The sequence below is a fragment of the Ammospiza nelsoni genome, chromosome Z, assembly GCF_027579445.1.
Source record: "Ammospiza nelsoni isolate bAmmNel1 chromosome Z, bAmmNel1.pri, whole genome shotgun sequence".
Classification (NCBI taxonomy): Eukaryota; Metazoa; Chordata; class Aves; order Passeriformes; family Passerellidae; genus Ammospiza; species Ammospiza nelsoni.
Window position 1 is genome coordinate 45,482,063 of NC_080669.1, and position 24,046 is coordinate 45,506,108.

Genomic DNA, 24,046 nt, shown 5'->3' on the forward strand with positions numbered 1-24,046 from the left:
TGAAGTTTTATTACCTTATGTGTCTGGTAAATGATGATTGCGTTATCAGCTAAATTTTCCACAACATGGAAATTTTCAATTGTTGCTAAAAGGGGAGGGGGGGTGGGGGGAAGAAAAAAAAAACCATCAGTGAACAGTCACAGACAATAGGACAGTGCTATAAATACTGTTCTTGCTGATAAACCTTCAAAGCTCTAGAACCAATGCCTTACTTTCCCAGTCATTACGGACATCAACATTCCAGAAGTAGTGGCAAACTTCATGTCCTGTTACCCCTTTAACAGCATGGGTTGCTTTCAAAGGATCTAGAACGATTCCGTTTTCTTCCACTTCTCGTCTGTATACCTACAGCCAAACACAAAGAAAGATATGTAGGACAGAAGCTGTCAAAACTGTTCATGTTTTAATTATTGAAATTTAATCAGTCTTAAAAAAATCTGAACCAACAAACCACTTATCCAGAAGCTTATCACATGAATAATTTGCCATGAAAGTGTTCTCTGGTAACATCCATTGAAGACATTCTTATGTGGCATTTCACATTAAAATACCAGTACTTTAAGGTTTCTACTCCAAAAATGATTAAGCTAGCTTATTTATTACTATCCACATGGATTTATAATCATGGTGGAGCAGCCAACACTGTAGCTTGTTACTCTTGTTATTTTTGTACATAGAATTTACCCATTACTTTGATACCAAGCTTTAAGTAGGACAGAGTGAGAAAGGAATTTGTAAAGATGAATCTATTGCAAGAGTTACAAAGAATTTTATATGAATAAGTAGATTAGAAGCCACAGTTCTCATGGACCCCAGTCCCAACATAAACAGGGCTATTCCCAGAGAGAAGTTACAACAGCATAACTTGATGATTGATAATATTTTCAAAAATCATAACATGATTTAGGTTGGAAAGGACCCTTAAGATCACTGAGTCCAGCAGTAAAGGTAACACTGCCAAATGTACACTGGAAGTATCTGTCTTCACAGTGTATCATCTTACACAAGTTAACCAAACCTGAAACATTTACCTTCATTTCTCCCTCTTCTACCACTAGCTGCCAATTGGCATCTCCTCCTACATCTTGCAAGGAATACGTCATGTGGTTTCGTACCATCTCTTCCACCTGTAAAGGAAAAAACCCAGGCGTTTTTAACTCATTCCTTCCATGTTTTAGGGGAGATACTATACAGCATTGGAAGTCACACGTTAATGCTTCAATTCCTGTGCAGGAGCTAAATTTAAATGAGAGAGTTCTCTGTTAGGTTAGGAACAAACAAATAATGCTGACCTTTGGAAACAAAAGCCAAAATTTTGATTCAAATTCCAACTTCCTCTTTTGTGGGTATGTCCTAGCCTGCCTTTGTGCCTTTAAACTGTCAAAGCTCATCACTTCTACCTAAAAGAGTTCTTTATTTCAGCAGATAGGAACTGCAAGTATCTCTAAGTGGAACTACAATGCACTATATGATATTCACTGGAAGAGCATTTTAAAAGCTCAACAAAGCCAGGGGATTAGGGAGGAAAACTGACAAGCTCTAAAAAGAAAATGCACATGAAAAGTCATATTGGAAGAGCAGTGACGAAAACAGTCACAAGCAGAGCATGCCTCCTGTTTCAGAGGCATCTTTGCACAGTTGACAGCTAGAAAAAAACCCAGAAATGCCTACACTCAAAAGATTATGATGGTACAGAGATTCTATAATTACAAAATGCTCATTTAAAACTTATTTTGCTAGCAGCTGTGCCTTTTTTTTTACAGCCAAATATTTGCTGTATTTTTATCAAGCTAAGTGAATATCTCATTTTTTATTCTATACAATATGCATGAAAATGGGTACTGGGACAGGAAGATGATGCTTATTTTAGATATAATACGTTATTCTGTTTCTTTGGTTCCCCACCCTTTTCCTAATGCCCCAAATAAAAACAGAAACAAAATCATAGGGTACCCATTGCTGTGTAATGCTTCAAGTATTTGAAACACTTTAATAACTTTTTTCCACCCAAAAGACAGATGACTACTAAAACTTGTAATAGAAAGCAAGTCCCCATAATTCACATCATTTTCCTGAACTACTTGAAATATCTTTTTTTTTCCCAAAAGAAAAAGCACTACAAACAAAATTAGTTAAATGACCAACACAAAGAATAGTTGAAGTGCAACTTGAAGTGTACCCTGAACCCCAGGGTGCTTTTGCATATCTTACAAAAATATGAAGCCATAGTTTGCAGTAAAATATGTAAAACATATTTGAGCAAGTATGAAAACAAGTAGAAAGCAAAAGTAGTATTAATTAATCTTTTTTTTAACGTGATACAGAACTGAAAGACGTTATTTACTTTTAATTTAAGGCAGTAATTTTGTTTGTGCTGTGTACTCAACAGGAAATACACTTAAGGCCAGAATCAAATAAAACTCTAGAATCACAACATGAAAAAACAAAATCCATTGGATAGAAATCCTAGTTTGTGTTAGTTTAACTAAGCACAGACTTATCTAGACAAGGCAAAGTTATCAATCCAGATTTTGGGTGCTCTGGTTCTGAGCTTCAGTGAACAAAATACACCACCAAGATTTATGTTTCAGCTTCTAGACAAGTCAACTTTTGCTGCCAGTTACTAGCAGGTTTCCTACAAAAGTTTCTTCCCTTTTTTTTTCCAGTGAAACCATGACAGTACAAACTGCCATGGCTTCATGATAATATAAATATATTTAAATAGCCCACATTCTTACCCAGTTTATATTTACAATATAAACTGGATAAGAATGTGGGCTATTTAAATATTTAATGATTTAACTCTAGGTCACACTGCTTTAAGAAAGGAATCCTTGCTATGCTCTCAGCATGTACTTGCCGTACCTTCAGGCCCTTATGTATTTTCTATCCCACCTCCTAATTTATTAAGGAAAAAGCTGTGTTTATACATTTACTTTTGTCTTTTTATACTTTTTGCTTCATGTGTTAGATGCAAAGAGATGAAGGAAATACCAAGGGAAGAAGAGAACGAGGCACCCACAGGAATGCAATCTGAACAGACTCCTGCTTCACCAGGAAATGCAGTATTTACACAACCTGCTTGTGCACATTGTTTGTACAAACTGTACTTAGTCTATCCACTGGTCACCATCTGTCAACCTGCACCAATTTCAGAGGCACAGTCAAGATCCAAAGATTCTCTCCCATCTGAGAGGCTCACTCTTACCTCTGAGTTCCTAGTGGGCTACAAGAACGATCTGCAGAAATGCTTGCAACCTGTATGCCATACAGCCTTGATCTGAACTTTGAGTGGCAAGTTTTTCCCTTTAAAGGGCCCAAGAACAACTCAGAACCTATTATAAAGCTGACAGATCTTCAAAAGAAAGTGATCTGAACTCCCACTCAACTGGTAGAGACAACAATGCCTTTCTAGAGACACACTGAAGAAACAGCTCCCATCAGAATACTTCTGTTTATACTTCTCAGTCTTAAAAACAGGGCTGTTAGTTGCTACTTGATCTTTTACTGATACCAACATTCCCTTCATTTACATCAAGTCTAGGAAAAAAATCACATTTTTTAAGAACCAAGATACTAGTTTTCCTTCCTAAAGCCAAATTGTCAGCCTGGGAACAGAGGCCAATTTTTTATAAATTTTTAATAAAATCTATAGTAGGTAGAATGAAAAGGTCTGCTATTTTCATCATGCTCTTTGTTGTCTTGTTCAGTAGAACTGAAACTCCAGAACAGGTGGACTGACTTGTTAGTCTGACAAAAAATTCGGTTTAGGGAAAATACTTGGGAGGGTGGAACTTAATGTGGGGATATTCATACTTTCTGTAGTGAGGCCATTAACTTGAAACTGGGTTAGGACACACTCCATAGTAACTTTCATGTAGTATAATCCATGCAGCAGGCAAAAAAAGCAACTTTACTCCAGTCCATTCGGTCCTGATACTTAACCACAATTTACATTATTGTGATAATGATCTGGTCCACCTCAGATGTGTTTGCAAGTGATCAGTTCTGCAGTCACAGTGGTGCTCTACAACCCAAGTTTATCATATGAATACAGAAATGCTATCACAGGCATAAAACAGGTGAAAATGAGGACACCTGCATATCTTGGAATATATGAGTTCCCCTTATGCTGAATGATCTCTGCAACCACAACCTGACAGAGTACTAGCTCCCATCTTGGCAATCAAACTTGCTTTCTCTTACTTATTACTCCCTTTCTTTATTATCCCCTCACTTTATTACCCCTCCTCCCCAAAAAAAAAAAAACAACTTAGAAAACTAACTCAGCTACTGGAGTACCAGTAGATGAGCCTATCAGTGTTGTGCAACAGGACTTGCATACTTTTTCCCTTGCAGTAAGTTCAGATTTCAGAAATAAACTAACTGCAAAAGGTCTTGGAATTTTAGGCCCACTAGGCAAGTCCTTAAGTGTTGGTTCTGCTCATGGAGCTGGTAGTAAGGTCTGCAGGTAATAAAATTCCAGGCTCTGTTAAAAAAAAAGCTAAAATCCATTCCTGTTAGGAAAAAAAAAAAAAGATTGGTCAGAGCTTTCAAAAAAGAGGAAAAGAGCAGATCCCAGAAGGAAGCTCCATATTCACCATCACTTATGGACCACAGAAAGAAAGAAATAGCATGAATGACATATCTGAACTACTGTTTTGGAGATTAAAAAGCAAACACTTATCTAATTCTACCCTACACAACCACCTTCCTATTAAGTACCTAAAGTAATTTTGTACATTACTGGAATATGTCATTATGGCAACATTGACATATTCAGCATATCAGACTTAATTTCTGAAGGACAAGTGATACATGAACACTTCAATATGATCTGTCATACCCACAGTCTTGTTGATCAACATGTTTAATGGTCTTTTGGTAATCAAAGTAGTCATAGAGGTAAAAAATGGTAATAGTGAACCATAAGACTCAATGTATTAATATCATTACAAATCAACACTTCATACAAAAATCAAAGCTTTGATTTAAAAGCAAGAAAAACTATTCAATCTGAAGCAAAGACCATCTCCAGCCTCTGTAAAACATGTTATTTTACTTTCATTATAACTAGAGATACAAAATTTTCAAACTACAGACATTTTTATTAAAGCTACTGAAGTAAACCAAATAGTTTCACAAGATTTGGGCCTCTGCACAAGTGGTATGCATGCAAGCTGGATGTAAAGAAAGACAACCATTTAGTACAAGAATAGAGAACTCCTTTGTTTGTCTCAATGTACTAGTTTAAAGCAAGCAGTGTTTGACGTAACAAAAAAAATCAAAAACCAAAACAACCCCAGGTTCTAGAGAAAAGGATGATATAAAGCAAAGATATGCAACCCCCACGTGACACATCAATACAGTACCTGGGCGCTGAATCTGTGAACATCATCAGAGGCACTGACTAGATCAATGGAAGACATGGAGGAAGAGCGACTATAGGGCTACCAGAGACAGACAAAGAAAAAACCAAGTAATCAGAACAAAGGCACAACAGAGCGTTCAGTACCAACTTGCAAGCACAAGATAATGAAGAAAAGGAAAACAAAAGCACCATAAGCAGCAAGCACAGCAGCAAATACTGATTTCATGCACCTATTACATATTATGCTCCCAGTGTAGCCCTGACAGGAGCATAGTGTTTCCAGTAACAGCCAAAAACAAGTCAACCAATCCTGATACAACCAACTGGATTATTATTTTTTTTTTAATAAAATCAGTTCAATGAATCTGGGTGAAGGTATCTTGAAAATACTGCAGTTAGCCAATTGGGATTTTTCCTTTTTTTATGCCTGACAAGCCTGATACAAGTAAAGAATATTCTAAGTAGGTTCTCAAATCAGTATTTTTGAGCCAAGACAAAAAGCAGTCCTTCTTCAGTTCCAGCTACTGTTTTTCAAAAACGAATAGGCCACTGGAAGTTACTAGAAACACCGAAAAAATCTCACCTACCCATACAAAACATTACATAGAAACAGCACAGACCAGCCCCTTATTCTGAGAAGATCAGGATATATATCTTACCGTTTGCACAAATCGATGAGTCCCCACAGCAGAATATGCATCTCCAGAAGGTAAGGATGTTGGCCAGTGTAATCTAACCTTTTCGCTTTGGGACTGCAACAACATAGGTTTAATTATTATTAGTCAGCTGCTACAGGGTGGACTGTGAAACAAAGTGAGTCATGCTCAATCTACATAGTGACTACAACAACTAATGCTGTCCATGACAGACATGAAGCTGTCATCCCACTGGAATTCTCAGTGAGTGGGCCTGAAGACTGAATTAATCTAAACTTCAAGGTGCATTTCTGAGTTAAGGAAAACACATTGGCAGCACTAAAGATCCATGTAGTACTATCACAGTCACTCAAAACCTTTACTCTTTGCTAAGAGATTCCAACATAGGGTAAACTCTGTTGGGTATTACAGGTCCACTAGAAAGTCTTCTAATTCTCAAGTCACTGTTATTCATTACATTCCTAAGCATAAAGTCTTTTACGACAAAGGATGCACAACTTTGTTATTCCCTCTCATTTTATATGCTCTCAAACTCTATTTTCTAGAATGCATCTTATCCTTTTGGATACTTGTCCCTGAAGTGTATTAAAAAAAATTAGTTAGTGAAGTACCCCAGCAGAACAATGTCTTTCCTATTCCATATATCACTGAAGTAAAAAGAAACTTCAGACCAATTACTAGATTTGGAGAGACAGCTGAGATTTTGAGAGACAGTAGTATTTGATATTTTTATCTTAACAGGGCAGCAGTCACATATAGATAATTTTCATACAGGACATTTATTTAGGAATTAGAAACTAGAGACATTTAATAAACTTAGCACTTGTACTATTATTTTCTAGACAAGCTATGAAGTTACTATCTTAAAATTAGCATTAAGCAACTATTTTTTATTGTAAAAATAATAAGGGGAATTCCCTGATCAGTGTCAGAATAAATAAACTGGAGCTTCAGATACACCTCAGGACAGACTCTAAGACACAGAAGTCTCTCAGGAAGTGCTCATCATTAAGACATTTTTCAAGTTTTAGTACCTGTTCTTCCATTTTATCCTGTCTGTCAAGAGCAGCTTCAACAGCATCAAAGAACTCTTCTTCATTAATCAGACTATTAGGACCCTCCTAGAGCACAAGGAAAAAACTAGTTAAAAATCCTGGAGACATAAAAGTTCCACTTCAATTTAACATCAGAAATACATATTTACATTTTATATGTAACTGATGGAAGCAAATTTCTTCTGCAGATCTCAAATATTTTCACCAATATTCTTAGATTACAAGTTCTCTGAAAACCTTTACTCATTAAAGAAGTGTCATCCTCTAACAACAATTTAATGATAGTTACATAAAGAAGAAAAAACCCCAGGAAAGTGAGTAATAGTGTCAGTATGCTTTGACTCCAAATTTAGGACTTAATTAATAAATGTCTTCTCTTGAAAATGTTTACAGTGTCAGTAAAGTATATCTATTAACATAACTGTGTAGTTAGACTCCTCACAAGTATTTCAGTGCCTTAAGGCACTGTGTGATCAAAAATACAACAAGGAAAGACATAATTTTGGGGATCTCTATTGAAAATTCTCAGAATCAGCATTTTAACACTAAACAACAGGTAGAGTTAAATCAAGGATTGAAAACACTAGTCTACTAATTAAAATGGTAATCTAATATATTTAGGTTTACTGCATTTACTGTATTGTAAAACAACCTATTCCTGCAATTTAAAAAAACCCCGAAACTGTGTATCAGCAATGACACCTGGAAGAAGCAGCTGGGTTCATAACCAAGTAGATGAAGTTCAACTTCCTATTTATTTCATTCTTTTACAGTGAATGTCTCAGTGACAACAATTAATCTAAGTCAAGTACCTTAGATAGCTGTACAGTACTACTGCTATTTCTCAGGCTATGACTTGAAAGTAGAAATGTGCTTCATAAATGTACATGAAAGGGTCAAGCTCACTGTATTTCAGGTGCACTAGCTTACATTAGTGTGGATGCCTCATCTGTGGAAGTGTTCAAGGCCAGGCTGGATGGGGCATTAAGCAACTTGGTTGACTGGGAGAAGTCTCTGCCTCTGGCACGGATATTGGATCTATATGATCTTTAATGTCCCTTCCAACCTAAACCATTCTACTGTTACTCTTCAAGAGCTGGTTTATGCATCTTAGAATAGAACTAAATACCTCACTGAGGAGAATGCTGATGAAATGCAATTTAACAGAAGCAAGGAACTTAAAATCAGAATTTGAAAACATAGTATTTCAAGTGGCAGTGACAAATTGAAAATCAGTTAAAGTTATACATGATCTTCTAGGACTGTCTCTACTGTCAGAGTTTTCATATTTTTGTTTTACTTATCTCTACAGCTGAACAAATAAAAAGGTAAAGTACAATTACATTTAAGCAGTATCAAATGTATGAGAAATTAAGAAAAAACCAACAGAAATATCTGCAAGAAACATACTTCGGACAAAAGCAAAACATCAAAGGTTAAGATATACTTCCACTCAAGGAATTAAGGACTGAGATTCTTTATACAGTTTCAGTTTCCAAGTGAAAAAGTAAGTCTGGCATGAACACAATTGTAAATCATGCTTGCACTGGCTTGTGAAACTTCACTTTCCCTCTTAAGGAAACAACCCAATCTTAAAAGTGTATTGTGTTATTGTAGGAAGATTTTGGTAGCTTAAGTGGCAACAGGCATGGCTTCTGTGGGACGCTGACAGAAGCTTCCCCCGTGTCCAACTGAGAAAGTGTAAGCTGGCTCTAGGATGGACCTGCTGTTGCCATTGCCCAAGGCCATGCCCATCATCTCTGTGATACTGTATTTAACAAAGGGGGAAAAAACCTGCAGCTAGAGAAGAGTGGAGTGTGAGCATGTGAGAGAAAGGGCTCAGTAGGTACCAGGTCAGTGAAGAAGGAGGGGCAGGGCAGGAGGTGCTCCACATGCTAAGATTTCCCTGCAGCCTCTGGTGCAGACCACAGTGAAGCAGCTGTTCCCCTGCAGCCCATGGAAGGTCCATGAAGGAGCAGAGATCCACCTGTAGCCCAGTGAGGAGCCCACACTGGAGCAGGTGGATGCCCAAAGAATGATGTGATCCTGTGGGAAGCCCACACAGGAGCAGGCTTCTGGCAGGACCTGTGGCCCCATGGAGAGAAGCTCATGCTGAAACAAGTTTATTGGCAGGACTGTGAACCCATGCTGGAACAGCCTGTTCCTGAAGGACTGCATCCTGGGGGGATGCAGTCCTTCACACAGAGCAGTTCATGAAGAACTCTGCAGTCCATGGGACAGACTCTTGTTGGAAGAGTTCACGGAGAACTGTCTCCTGTGGGAGGAATCCCAAAATGGAGAAGGATAAGAGTGTAAGGAATGCTCCCTGACGAGGAAAGAGTGGCAGAGACAATGTGAGATGAACTGACCACAACCCCCATTCCTTTTCTCTCTGCACAGCTGAGGGGTAGAAGGCAGAAAATTTGGAAGTGAAGTTAAACCCAGGAAGAAGAGAGGGGTAGTGAAAAGGTGGTTTTAAGATTTGATTAGTAATTAAGTGGTATTTCCTCAAGTGAGTTTTGCCTCTGTCAGCAATTGGTGAGTAACCTTTCCCTGTCCATATCTCAATCCAGAAGACTTCCACTATATTCTCTCTCCCCTGTCCACCTGAGGGGAGTAGTAGAGTAGCTTAGTGGGCACCTGAAAAAGTCATAGTGTTATAAAAAATTTCTAAAGTAAAATTCATACCTCATAGTCTGGCCCTCCAAAGTGGGACTTTTTCTTCAGTTCTGTCACAGCATTTTTGTATGCTTCTTCAATTCTTCTCCTTTTCTCTGTCTCCTGTAAAATTACATGACCATTTAATGCAGCAAAAATAAAATGTCAACAGGCCAATAAATGGAACGGTCAGGGTAGTGTTTTCTCCAAGCAGCAACTGCAAAGCTGATGAATTTCTGAGTTTATTTGCATGTATGCATTATATGTGCCAATATACATGCATATATAATAGAAAGTTTGGGGAACTAGCCACCTTGAGGATACCTTCTAAGTCATGTGGAAGAAACCAGATCAGCAAGCAAAAACTGGTTTCTAGTTTAAGCATAGTTGTTCGTGCTTCATTGGGAGTCATACTTTGTATCTGACACTTCATATAAACTTCCTTGACACAGATACTTGGGCAGGGATAACAAAGTGTAAAACTAAAACTGGTAAAAAGCTAACATGCTGAATGTAGTGATACACTAACAAGTTTGTATCTATAATTAGGGCAATGTGAATAATTTTGTGAATTCCATGCAGAGTGCAACTTGATACACTTGTCCAGTAACAGGTTGTGACTGTATTAGGTGCCAGTCTATGTAGAAACCTGACAGTGACTATATCATTGTCTATTTTGAATAAAACAATTGTAATGCTAAGATCAGACTAAGTCTAATATTGCCTCTAGAAATTCTGCATACTGCCAGATATTTTCCGTGAAAAAGCTATAAACACTTCTGAAATAGCTTCTGAAAAATCAGCTTTTTTTGCAATATGTTTCTGTGTCCCCTTTCAAAATCACTTCAGATGAAATCAAGTTAAGTCTAACAGGTGGACATCACACACTTCTTGCAGATATGGGTTTAATTATTCAGCAATCCAAATTGAAATTTAAAGATTCAGTGGAAAACCCTAAAGCAATATTGAAAAGATGAGTTTACTAACTGGGAATTTGGTGGTAACATTCCCTCAAACACATTTTCCCGTTTCCAGCTAGGGAATACACACACACACCCCACACACACATACACAAAAAACCCCACAACATTTTGATGGAGACAATATTGTCCTTAATTGTGACTGCAGGCTTTTCCTTTCTGAAGCAATCAAAGAGGCAGTACCTGCTAACAGATTTCACAAAATTTTCTATGATTATCTTTTTTGAAAGAGAGACTTTGGAGAGTCCTCAAGATACAGAAAGCATGACTTGAGTATAAGTCACTGAGAAAAGTACAGAAATATTACCAGACTTGGAATAAAAAACAAAACAGACCCCCCTAAAACACAACTCCTTCTCCCACTCACTCCAAATCCCCATACTTTCTGTAATTCAATCTGCAAATTAGTTACAATTCACATGTGTCAAAATATGACTCTCCAAATTTGCCAGTTTCTCTTGGCAATAGTATTAGAGAAGGCAGAAACAAAAACAGAAAAATGCTGTAGCAGTCAAGACAACATGAAAAGCATTATCACAAAGACTTCATTGCAAGTAAAACAGTGGATCAAATACTAATGACAAAATCCTTTGTGTATAAAATGTGTATATATTTTAAGAAAATGTTTTAAAATACATTCAATGTATTATATACTATACTGGAGACAAAAAGTCAAGCTCAAGATCCTAAGAGCTAGGTATAAAAGGTGGAAAGAAAAGCTGCAACTACAATAACTTTAGACAATACTACAATACACATCAATTTCATTCTGGACATTTGACTATTTTGGTAGTTAAAGAAAACTAATCATATAATCTATACTTCTATCATTGCACAATATTTATTTCCTTCTTAGAGCAGTTTACAGACAGATTCAAGAAAATCAAAAGTACAAAGATCTACAACATTCTCATCCCACACCTATCTATCACATGGAAAGCAATGTCTCTTCATCAGCCCCACAGTTATAAAAGTTACTCTTAAAAAGTGATGTTTAACCACTAAAATGAAAAGATAAAAACTAAACCAAAAGCAGCTCTACCACTCCAGAATAATGGTAGCACAGGTCTGAATACAGTCAATTGCTGTAATTAAGGGTGTAGGCATCAAGGTGCTGCTCACATGGGTAGCAATTGTGGGAGGAGACTGAGGCTGCCTTGCAGCAGACAAGAGGTGGCCCTTGCCAGCTCCACAACAGACTCACTGCAACACACAGCTTAGCCCAACCACCATGCATGTGACACAACTCTGAGGGAAAAAAAAAAGGAATAAAAAACACTCTGTGGAAAGAAGAATTGGAAGAAAAAGTGAGAAATGACGGAGATGCCAAGACCAAGAAGATGAGGAGGTGAGGAGGCGCAGCAGAATATATATGTCCAAACTGCAGGGGTATTTCCTGAAAGAATCACATCCCATGAAGGATCTACACTGCAATAGATTTGTTTTCCCAGAAGGCTGTCACCAATAGAGGCACTAGAGCTGGGAAAAATGTATGAGGAGAAAGGAATGGCAAAGATGAAGTTTTGGACTAATTGTAAATGGAACATTCCTCACCATGCACTGCCTGCTGCTAGCAGGCAGTAAGGTTATGGAACATACTACCTCAAGTGAGAGCACACAGCATGTAGTGATCAATCAGCCCAGCCAGCCAGGGTTTGTCAAAGGCAGATTGTGCCTTACCAACCTGAGCTTCTATGACAGGGTGACCTGCTTAGTGGATGAGGGAAAGCCTGTGGATGTCGTCTGTCTTGACTTCACTAAAGCCTTTGACTCCATTTCCCACAGCATTATCCTGGAGAAAATGGCAGCCAATGGTTTGGCTGAGTATACTCTTCACTACTTAAGAAACATCTGTCTGGATGGCTGGGCCCAGATAGTGGTGGTGAATAGAGTTACATCCAGCTGGTAGCCTGCCACCGCTGCTGTTGGCAGGGCTCAATATTTGGGCACGTCATGGCTCATATCTTTATGGATGATGCAGACAAGGGGATCAAGTGCACGCTCAGGCAGTTCACAAATGACACCAAGCTTGGTGGGAGTGCTGATCTGCTGCTTCCTGGAGGGCAGGAAGGCTCTGCAGAGGGATCTGGACAGGCTGGATCATGGGCTGAGCCCAGTGGTTCCACAAGAGAGGTTCCACAAGGCCCAGTGCTGGGTCCTGCCCTTGGGTCACAGCAACCCCAGGCAGTGCCACAGGCTGGGGCAGAGTGGCTGGAAAGGCCCTGGGGGTGCTGGTGACAGCAGCTGAACATGAGCCAGGCTGTGCCCAGGTGGCCAAGAAGGCCAATGGCATCCTGGCCTGGATCAGCAATGCTGTGGCCAGCAGGAGCAGGGCAGGGACTGTCCTCCTGCACTCAGAAAAGGTGAAGCCACTCCTGAAATTGTATGTTCAGTTCTGGAACCCTCAGTTCAGGAAGGACACTGAGATGCTGTCCAGAGAAGAGCAATGGAGTTGATGGAGTATCTGGAGCACAACTCCTGTGAGGAGTGGCTGAGGGAGCTGGGGGTGTCTAGTCTGGAAAAAAGGAGGCTCAGGGAAGACATCGTTGCTCTCTACAAGTGCCTGGAAGGAGGCTGTAGCCAGGTGGGGCTGGTCTTTCCTCCCAGCTAACAAGCACAAGCAGAAAAGGAGAAACAGTCCCAAGCTGCAGCAGGGGAGGGCTAGACTGGATATCAGCAGGAAGTTCTTCACTGAAAGGGGAGACAAGCATTGAACAGACTGCCCTGCCCTGCCAGTCTCACTGGAGGCATCACTGAGCCTGGCAATGTTAAAAGAGGTCTAGATGGGGCAATCAGGGACAAGGTTTACTGGTGCACCATTGGACTTGATAAGGTTTGAAATCTTTTACAACCTTAATGATTTTATGATTCTGGTAGAGGAGCCTACAGGGAAAAGGAATGGAGTTGAGCTCAGGAAAAAGGGCAAGACAACTTATTCTACTGTTTGTCCTTCTATCTCCCATTAACTTCCCATTATTTTAAATCAGCAACAAATTGATTTTCCATGTGTCAAGAATGTTCTGCCCTGACAAAAACCAGGAAGCAATCTTCCTGTCTTTCTCTTGACCCATGAGCTTTCTCATTCTACTCTTCTACCGAATCCTGCTGTATAGGTGGTCAGCATTTCACTCTGCCAAGGCTATCCCACCACAAGTCTAGTTATTTCATTCAAGAAAAAATCTCCTCTTCCAAAAGGTGAGCAAAGAGAGGAATACAAAGTAATGACTTCATAAACTAATTAAGGTACTTAATACCCTAACTGTCCTCTAAACCCCAGAAAATGTCATTGACAAATGGGCCTTTTTGAAAGTTGCAAGTCTGCCAAAGCAGAGCAAGTTGAAAACTCTCAGGTTTCAGGAGCTTTTGCCCTTTTAATTCCTGGGAAAAGAAGTGGAAAGGAGTTTGTGAGCCCCTTTAAAATGTACTTACTCATACTGTATGAGATATTAGTCCCATGAGACGCAAGTGAAATTGAGCCTTGAATTTGCTAACCACTTGCTTCTTCCACAAGTGCTTTAAAGCTAGTTTACAAGACAACACAAAAAAAGTGACAAAACACAAACCTAAATAATTTCAAATTATATTTTAACATATTATTCCTTATTAAAATATACTGAAGTACAGGCAAGGAAAACATCTTCTAAGGAAAGTCTCATCAACACAAATGAAGAGTGTTTGTCCAGCACAGGGAAGGCTTTTGCTGTGGCATCTAACAGTATCCTTCTGATATGTTTAAGAAACTAATAAAGAATTGAGCCAGTGTCCTCACAGTTTACAGGAGAAGGCTGAAAAATAAGCTTTAGATACTGGAAAAAAACTTACTCCAGCAGGATATAAGGCAAAACTTTTTCATTCTAACAACAGATGAGGAGCAGACCTGCTTAGAAGATCTAGGCTGTCTACAGCCTTGATAAAGCCCTGAGCAACCTGGTCTGATTCAAACTGTCCTTACTTTAAGATGAAGGTTAGAGCAAGAGAGAGCTCTTGAGGTCTCTATCCAACCTGAACTCCCCTATCATCTTACAGGCTTTAAGTCTTGGACCTACTGTAATTCTTCCAATGCTCAGCTGAACCAGTAAAAAATTATTGACAGAAGTCACAATACAGTGACACAGGGCCAAGCCTTTGACATATGCACAAACAATACAGAAGACAGGGTCAAGGATTCAAATATGTCTGAATATGTTCATTCTTTGAAAAATGTATCACTAAATAGAGTAAGATTTGATACATGGTATATGTGACATCAAAACATGGAAGGAGAACAGAAGGACCGCTGCAGTGCACACCAGCCAGCAATGGTAGGATTCTAAAAATTAAAGCCTCAACTCCAACCTGCCATGCCTCCAACAACAGATCTCAGACAAGAAGACACTGCTCCTTTAGAGCTGTTACACTGGTTGAATAGGTTCAGAATGGACTATCACTGCCTAGAATAACATATACTCTAACACAACACAGAAGATTTAACTGGTTAGTATAAAGTATAACAATCTCACCAGTCTCTTAGAGGACAGTGAAATAATTTTATATTGAGGAGACATATAAAGTTAGAATTGGTTGTTTTCCCCAGTGTTATCACCACCTCTTATCATACTAAAACATTTCAGAGACTTGCACATCATTTTGCATGCACGGATAACTAAGTCTATGTCAGAAGGCTGTAAGCAATACACTTACTACTATGAGATAATTTCAGATTCTTTACAGATATAAAGACTATAGGACTACTATCTGAGTAAGTGCTGTGAAAAAAAGACTATGATGAAAGGAGCTACTATATCACCACTGCATCACCACTCAGAACAAGGCTCCTTAACATTTTATACGGTTAATAATTTAAGCACCTGAAATTAATAAATGTTGTATATAAAAATAAAAGCAGTTGTTTGAGTATCAAAGTTAGTAATAACTTATTTGAAATTTCAATTTCAAGCTAAAGAAACTTTTTCTTTCAACAAACGTAAAAGGAAAATGATCTTACCTTATCTAGTCTTTTTTGCCAGCTTTCTTCACGTTTTACCATGAGTTCAATACAATGAGACAGTGTAGCAAGTATTCCAGCAGTAGTTGCCTTGAAAGTTATAGCTTCCCCTTTAAAGTCTATGCCATTAATTCCTTTGGGTGTCACATGTGGAAACACTAAAAACACATATATGAGATCACTGATAGCTGCCTTAATCAAATAAGCACTTCACATGGATGTGTTATATTTGAAGACAACAGACTGGCAACGAAGTTAATTTAAAAATAAAATTCTGAAGTGATAATAATGTCCACAGTTACCCACAAGATAAAGAAAAATATTCAAAAGGCGAAACAGATCCTTGCAGCTTCATTTTGCTATACTGTATTTCAAGCCTGCTTGTAATGCTGTATTACTCTGCACTCTGCAAATCATGTGGGTGGAGGGAGTGGTAATAGTTTGTAACAATAGCAGTTTGACAGCTTGAAATGGGGCCTAATTAACACAGAGCAACCTTAAAACGTATCAGACTCAGCACTGAGAAAGGAACAATTTCAAAATGTCATCAAATCCAAAATGTATAATTCAAGGTTCTTTTAAGCATATAATTACAAATTTTAAAACCTAAAAGTAAAAAGGTATAAGATAAAAGCATCAAATGTACTGAATTTTCCAAGTACTGTGAGTTTTACAGTTCCAAGAACTGCTTCATGCTGTCAACCAGGCCATCTGTTGCTAAGGCTATTTAAACAAGTCATTTAAAATGTGTGCAAAAAAAAAGTACCTATTATATGTCACACTGGTACGTAGGTTGACATAATAACATATCAAGCACTGCACATGAATGTCAGAAAATATTACAAAGCAGAAGTAACACTCAAGTTGAAGCTGACTGAACCTAGCAAGTTAAAGTAACTCCTGCTGTTGCCAAAGAGCAAGCTCCTGACTTATCACCTGGACTGACGTAATTTTTTCCTCCAGTCTGTCAGTTTGTCGACATATGACTTTTACAGTTTAAAAAGTTCCAATTAATTTTTGAGTAAGTTTATTTGTCTGCAAGAGCAAAGCAGAACTTTCAAGCAGTTCCATTCTGTAATGACAGAACAGTGTCTGCACTTAGGGAATGGAAAGCAATCATCACATGGTCTTCAGCAGTGGTTTAAGTCTCTAGAGGTTTTACATGCCCCCCTTTCAAAAGGAATCAAACTCTTTTTTCAAACAAGTAATTAGAGACTACACCCAACTCCAAATACCTCAAGAAGCAGACATACTATGGTAAAATACAACCTTTTTTTTAAAAAATGTTAATTGGAAACATTCCCTAAAAGGTAAAAATGATGGGGGCTGGAAAAAAAAAAAAGACAAGCAAGAGAACAAAAAAATTGTTTCAGAAATGATAATAAGCAGACCAGCTCTCCCTCCCCAACAGCTGCAGAGGGCACACAGCGGGGACTGGCACTGACAGTGGCATAAGCCGGCAAGGAGTGTCTCCACTGAAAATAATTAAAATTATACAAGAACTTTGCCCATAATACTTCACAACTGAAAAAGATGGTTTCACACTAGTAATTCCTCCTGTTGGTGTAGGCTATGTTCACATGCAGGCTTAACAGCACAGCTATAATGTTTGCAGATGTGATTTTTCTCTCTCACTTAGGAAATATGCAGACATGCTGAAGAAACTGTAACTAGCTGCAACACTATATAAATAATTTCAGAAATCTCTGCAGTAGGATTTAAGAGAAATCCAGCAACACAGCTTAATTTTCTGGAAAAGATAGAACTTTTGTCCCTTTTGAGGTCTCAGCCACATCTTATTAACACTTCTGTACAGTCCTAAGCCATTCCTTAATGACTAGTGTCAGATGAAGAGCTGCAGACTTGAAGTCAGTGCCCAAATTTTTTCAGTCATTACAATTATGGGCAAAAATTAACATCTTGCAGAAGATTTTGAATCTTTTTAAAAAGAGATGGTCACTCAACTGATTCCTTATGATGGATACTAGTATTTTGATTCATTCCTGATCACAGGAAGTATCTGTCTTTCTGAAGCATGTAGGGAGATGACCTCAACCCTGACCTCAGGAACAACTGAGCTTAGACATTTTACAAATACTTGTAAGAAGATTTTCTATTTGGAGAGACCAAACATATTTCTGATTCCTTTTTTACACTTTTTTTCATGTCAGCTACAAATTGATTATTTAAAAATTAAACCAGGCATCTGGAGATCTATGTTTAAAGGTAAAGACCAATAGGAAAGGGTTCTTACTGCTGCCACTGCTCTTTGGTTATCAAACTGCATGCCGTCAACTGAAAAAAGCAGGGTAATTTTGTCTCCCACCTTAACTTCAATTTCAACATCTTCCAAGCAGTTTATTTTTCATTATCCATCTACGCTCTATTTCTGACTTGCTTTCTCTTTTGTTTCATAAAAGGAATTCTTCATATCATTCTTTAACTTTCAATAGCTCTTTATCTTTTCTCTCCTAGACCTTTGTGTCTGTTAGGATAGGTGTTTCCCTTCTTGTTCCCAAGATTCTGCTGGTAATACCTCCCCACTGTTTGATCAAATCTGTTTTCCAGAGAAATAGAAAAGTATTCTAAAGAGAGTAAGTAGAAAGATGTTTTTCCATTTTTTTTTCCATTTTATGCTCCCTTAACATATTATGTCACTTAAGTAATTCTAAGTGAAAAACAAATATTTGTGTTCATGTCCATTTCTTGATGCCTACTGTTGTTATGCTCTGTGGATTGCAATAGGATCAATATGACTAGTTTTCCTTTAAGAACACCTCCAGTTTTTCAACAATATTTTGGCAAATATTTTTCCTCCATTCAAAGCACAAAAATCCAGCATAAACTTCTGCTGTAATTTACATCAAATTTCTGTTCTTCAGCCTTTGTACCACTTCCATCTTTATAGTTCCAGTACAAAAGACATCTTCCATATTCAAGGTGGTTCCTTAAGTAGGTTACTCCTCCTCTTCCTACTCTTAGGAAATTTAATTCTAAATATGTTCTCTTTCCTGAGGGGATGAATGGGAACACTTAGAGATCAAGACTCTACATTCCTGAATATAAGATCCCAATGGGCAAATAGGCATCAGCCAGACACCATACCCTGGTCTTTTACAGTTCCAATTACCAGATTGGAATAAATAATATTGGCCAATAAATATATTGGCCAACTGGAAGGTGGCCAATATATTTAAACAACTTCATAGTACTCTACCTACCTGTTCACCTAAAGATCCTGCAGAACACAGAAAAGAGAAAGCCTCCCCATCCAAATCACCTTCAGAGCAGTACACAAATGTCCATACTTACATTAACTTTCTCCTCCCATACAGAGAACAAATTGCAAAAGTCAATTTGAATATGGCCCCTTAAATCGGTCTTAAATCTAATAATTTGAGCTTTAGACTGGTGCACTAGTAGTTTGAACAGTAGGCTTAAACATTTCATCATATCATAGTAAGCTAAATTAAGAGGTTGAACCAATGCCTCACTTCCTGAACCACTGAGAGGAGAACCATCTCAGAATAAACAGGCAACCACTTGTAAGCTATGGTTAAGAAGATTGTTGGAGTCTTTCCGGGATGAGATAGAAATTTCAACAAGAGAACCAGAAAATTGAGAAACCAAATTTTAACAGTTGCTCTGAGGCTAAGCTTTAAAAAGGGTGTAGTTCAAGATAAGTCTTTCATTGCCAGTTCAGTCTGACCTTTTTTTCCTGCCCAACACATGAGCATGGCTGTCTCAACCTGAGACACCTACTTCCCCCATTGTATCACTTTTAATTCCACTCTAAGACAGAGTCTAATTATTCATTTCTAATCAAGCTTTGCAGCACTCAGCTACTAAATATTTAATTAATTTAGCCATTAGAAATCAGACTGAGACACAGAAAAACCAAAATGGGGACAAATATTTTCATAGAAATAATTGATGGAAAGTAAATTCAATGAAATACAGGACTCATTTGGAATTAGAAGTTCTGCAAAATGCAAGGGGTTGCAGAATTATTTCCTGTAGGGAGCTATAGTGAGTGAGTTTATACAGGGTATCCATAACACCAAGTATCAATTTCCTGGCATGTAAGTTCCCAAAAGCTTAATGACCAGCTCCATTAAAAATACAGACTTTCCTAATGATATTCACCATAGTATATGCATATATATTACAGATGCACCAGAACAAACGTAGATACAAAAAGATTTTCTACCAGTAAATTAAGCTGAAACTCCTACATGATTGTACAAAAATTGAGTTTGACAAAGACATCTCTTCCAAAATGAATCATGCAAGTAAAATTAAACTCTTATTTAGCATTTGTCTTCAGTTTTCTGAAATCTAACTTAACAGTTCTTAAAAAAAAAAGAGTACAGTTTGATACAGACAACAGGGTTAATGGAACCATACACCTGCTTACACTTGCTTCAAAACTTCCGTGTTATGCTACCTAGTCTCTGAAATCAGCATTACAATTATTACTCAGTAGAAAAATCTACTTATGTGATGAATTCTGGAAGTAACCTGAAAAGCTCCTTCCATTCAATTTCCTTTCCTCTTCCATCACAACACTTTAGGATATGTTTTAGAAAAAGCACTTAAATACAAGAAGGAAATACGTAATACAAGGGAACAAAAACCAATTAAAAAGAAAACAGAAGACATAGAAAAGGCTTATTTTGCCCTATATTTTCTAGGTTCTTCATGAAAGTATTTACATTTTAAAAAACATTTCTAGTGAGTAGTTTGGGAGATTCCATCACACTTGAAACTGGAGGTGCAACTTCTAAGCTTTGTGAATCAAGTCTAAGAAATACCTTACGACTAACTGAATTGCCAACAAGTAGAGAGCGTAAACACTAGAATATTTAAGTCAGAAAACATGAGAAGGTCTAAGAAGAATGCAAATACAGTTTGAATGCATACACAACTTCCTCCAGGCCAGAACTATCAAATTTCTCGAACAGCAAGACTTGCATGAGTTCTTCACATTGGCTGTACGGGTACAGTGAGTAAAATAACTAGTTCATTTATGATAAAAATAAATATCAGAATTCTGCTCATTATAACAATGAAAAGACAAAAAAGCTCTAAAATTATGATAAATAAGAATCACTAACAGTGATGTCTTAACCATTCCACAGCCACAGTACTTGTGAAAACCATAGGAGGACATCGCTAAGAGGAAAAGCACTGAACTTCACCAAACTCCTAAAGCAGGTAACACTTGCAACAACCTGTTACAAAATCTCAGTTCCCAATATCTGAATAATGCAGCTGTTTCAACAGAATTTTGTAGCAACAAGGACTTTAGACACAGAACAGGGAATTACACCTTGACAAACTTGCATTAGTATTTGTGTGAATAATCACTAGAAGTTGCTAAAGAATTATAACGTGACTAAGAACTTCCATTCACATACACTTAAATAACTATTCTCACCCTTTTCTGCTTAGAAAAAAGCATAATACACCTGTCTTGTACCAGATGTATCACCATACCAGTCATTCTAATTTTCATCACTGAAAAAATTGGGAGACACTTACGTTTTTCCTTACTGCTGTTACTGTTATGTACAAAATCTCCATCAGGATGTACTGTAGGGAAATCATCTTCATCGTCTTCTACCACTAGATTTGAGAGAGAGTGTATTATGGGAGTGAGAAAGCTTTTCTAGTTCTTTGCAGTGCAAGAAAGAATTAAGACCGTCTTCATGCTTAGCCAGCTCTTCTTCCTGTAACAACAGTCATGACCCCTCCCTCCCTTTTGGGTTTGGTTTATTTTTTTTGACCCAAGACCACTACCAGTGTAAATGCCAGTTACCAGCAGAATCTAACATTGCTCAGCATTGACATTTAGCACTCATCTGGTGAGAGCAACATACTTAGGTGTTACAAGTGGATAAGCAGGAGTCATGATTCAGTACCTATCTAATATTCTACACTGGAAAATTTAAAAAAAAAGTGGAATTGCACTTCTCTGGTGTTTTATTGCTACAGAAAGTTTCACACTGCCAGAACAAACAGGGATGAATATAAATGCCTCCGTAGAGTGCACAAATACAGTGATGAGTTGTGCTCTGGTATAAGCAATTCAGAGATATGTAGGCATCCACATTGTAGTCTAGTATGGTCTCAAGTGTGCATTCAGTGCTCCATTTCCAGCCAATACACCTCAGAAGCATTACTTAAGGCAGCACTTTTGACTTTTTAAAGTGTATTGTTTCTATCAAAACGAATATCCCATTTATTTTTCAAAATAACAGGTAAGAGACAGGAATAAATTTAATTTGTGAGAGTTAGCAATTGGTGTTCTATAACAAAACACTTAAAAAGAGCATTGCTTTTGTACAGTTGACAGCTACAGGTTAACATCAAGCAAATTTTAAATCTGAATTCCAAAGTAAAAATAATTAACATGCATATGCATTTATGCAACTGATTAATCCTTTACTATTAGGATACATTATTACCTTATTATCCTTAATTTATGATACATTATTTTATTTATAAGACATTAAATTGTATTGGAACAGTATCAAGAGGTTTCCTCGGTAAAAAGCTACAGTCTGTGGAGGGAAGAGTTTTCAGCTACAGTGTTACCTTTATCCCTCTGGAGTTCGTCTTTGGAAACTGCATCCGCACAAGCATCGAAGTATTTTTGTAAAGTATCAACTTGTCTACACAAGATGTCTCTAAAGGTTTCCATTTCTGCAAGCTTCTCACGTAAGCTATGGCCCTTCTGAAAACGCAAACAAAAAAGGCGTGAAATATTTCTATATACTCAACAATAGCTTGATGCACTATAGCTACAATTTAATTTTAAACAAGATATGTCTGCAGCTCTGAAGAAGAAACTGAAGCACATTAAGGACATTTTAGATATCAGCAATTAAGAAATACGGTTAATGTCAGAAGAAACGGTATCTGAGTATTCCTTACTCATTTTGTCACTGGTCTCAATGTTTTCTGTTGACTGCACCTGCTACTTCAGAGCACTCCACAAAACCTTATTAAAAAGTGAACTTACATGCTACCAGCTTTATACATATTTGCCTGAAAGCAGTCAGCTCTGGTTTAAGATCTTTGCTCCAATCTTCATTCCCTTTTCTGCTCTCCCAGAAGTACAGCACACTCAGTTCATATATTAAATATTCATATGCATGACACAAGGAAAGCCATAATTTGTCAGGCAGGGCTATATCACACTCATTAAACTACAGAATTAGTGTTTGTTTTTATTTGGAGCCCAGGATATTTGGTGAGTAAACTAGAAAAAGTTAATGAATACACTCACAAGTTTGATTTTCTTGCCACATAAGATGACACCTCAGTTTAAAAAGGATGATTGCATGAGAGGCACGAGAGAGCTTCCCATATCATCTGTATGATGGACTACTGACATTTAGTGTTTTTTCTACAATTATGTGAATAAGTCTTCATACCTAACTTCTTTTCCAGTTGCATGTTATTTATGTATGAATATTAGGAAAACTTTTTGCACCAACCTTGAATGAAGAGGTGGAGGTTGCAGAGTATCCACTTGCTGCAGACACAAGAGACACCATGGACCCATGACGTCGCAAACTTGACTCTGATCCATATCCAGATTCAGTCTAAAAATCAAACCACACAAAAAAGTAGAGTGCTGAGGCTTTTGATAAAACAGAAATATTGAAAACAAGATTAATGCAATTTTCTCTGGAACCCACCCACTTGTTTTTTGCAGTATAGGTTTAAACAACTCAAACTGTGCCTGCATCTAAGATGTTGATTGTAGTATCTGTGAAGTTATTATAAACTTATTTTTTATTATCGATTAATCAATTTGTAAAATAATTTGTTACCTACCATGAATTATGTGTCCCCAAAAGGACACAGCAATATATATTTAATGGTATGAAAAAGGAACAGTGTTTCATTAATTTGGTTTATGTAATTCCTAAGAAGTAACTTTCACAGAGCCCATTAAAAAATGTACCTTACTCTATAATTAATTGGGGGATTAAACATGGTTCAGTCTCAAGACAATCAACTTCAGTCACTCCATCCAATAATACAAACAGTACCATTTTCTTTTTAAAAGCAACAAAATAGATATCAAAGAAAACTTTCTATCAAGTTTTTTTCCTGTTTCAGGCCTCTTTGGCAAAATTATTTATACTAGACTGAAATTAATATTTCATGAGAACAGAAGTCTACATAAAACAAGGTACAACTAAAAGTAAGAGAGAGGATACAATAAAAGTAACGAACTAAACAATGAAAAAAAATCTGTTTATTAGAATAACATTTAGAAGATCAAAAATAGAGTTTGACAAATTTCCTCACAAGTCAAACAGAAG

General features: G+C 37.5%; 1 protein-coding gene across 2 annotated transcripts in view; it reads right to left on the reverse strand.

The window, feature by feature from the left end:
* CERT1 (ceramide transporter 1) overlaps positions 1–24,046 on the reverse strand; it is a 77,958-nt gene that overhangs the window by 7,667 nt on the left and 46,245 nt on the right. Inside the window, exons 4-14 of one of the 2 annotated variants that reach the window (XM_059491898.1) lie at positions 23,210–23,317; positions 22,305–22,443; positions 21,249–21,332; positions 15,705–15,862; positions 9,771–9,863; positions 7,062–7,148; positions 6,031–6,123; positions 5,373–5,450; positions 1,032–1,127; positions 213–345; positions 15–85 (exon numbers count right to left, since the gene is read on the reverse strand). In XM_059491898.1, coding sequence (XP_059347881.1) covers positions 15–85; positions 213–345; positions 1,032–1,127; positions 5,373–5,450; positions 6,031–6,123; positions 7,062–7,148; positions 9,771–9,863; positions 15,705–15,862; positions 21,249–21,332; positions 22,305–22,443; positions 23,210–23,317 — 1,140 coding nt within the window. The remainder of the gene's footprint in view (positions 1–14; positions 86–212; positions 346–1,031; positions 1,128–5,372; positions 5,451–6,030; positions 6,124–7,061; positions 7,149–9,770; positions 9,864–15,704; positions 15,863–21,248; positions 21,333–22,304; positions 22,444–23,209; positions 23,318–24,046) is intronic. The other variant, XM_059491899.1, reaches the window with a different exon arrangement.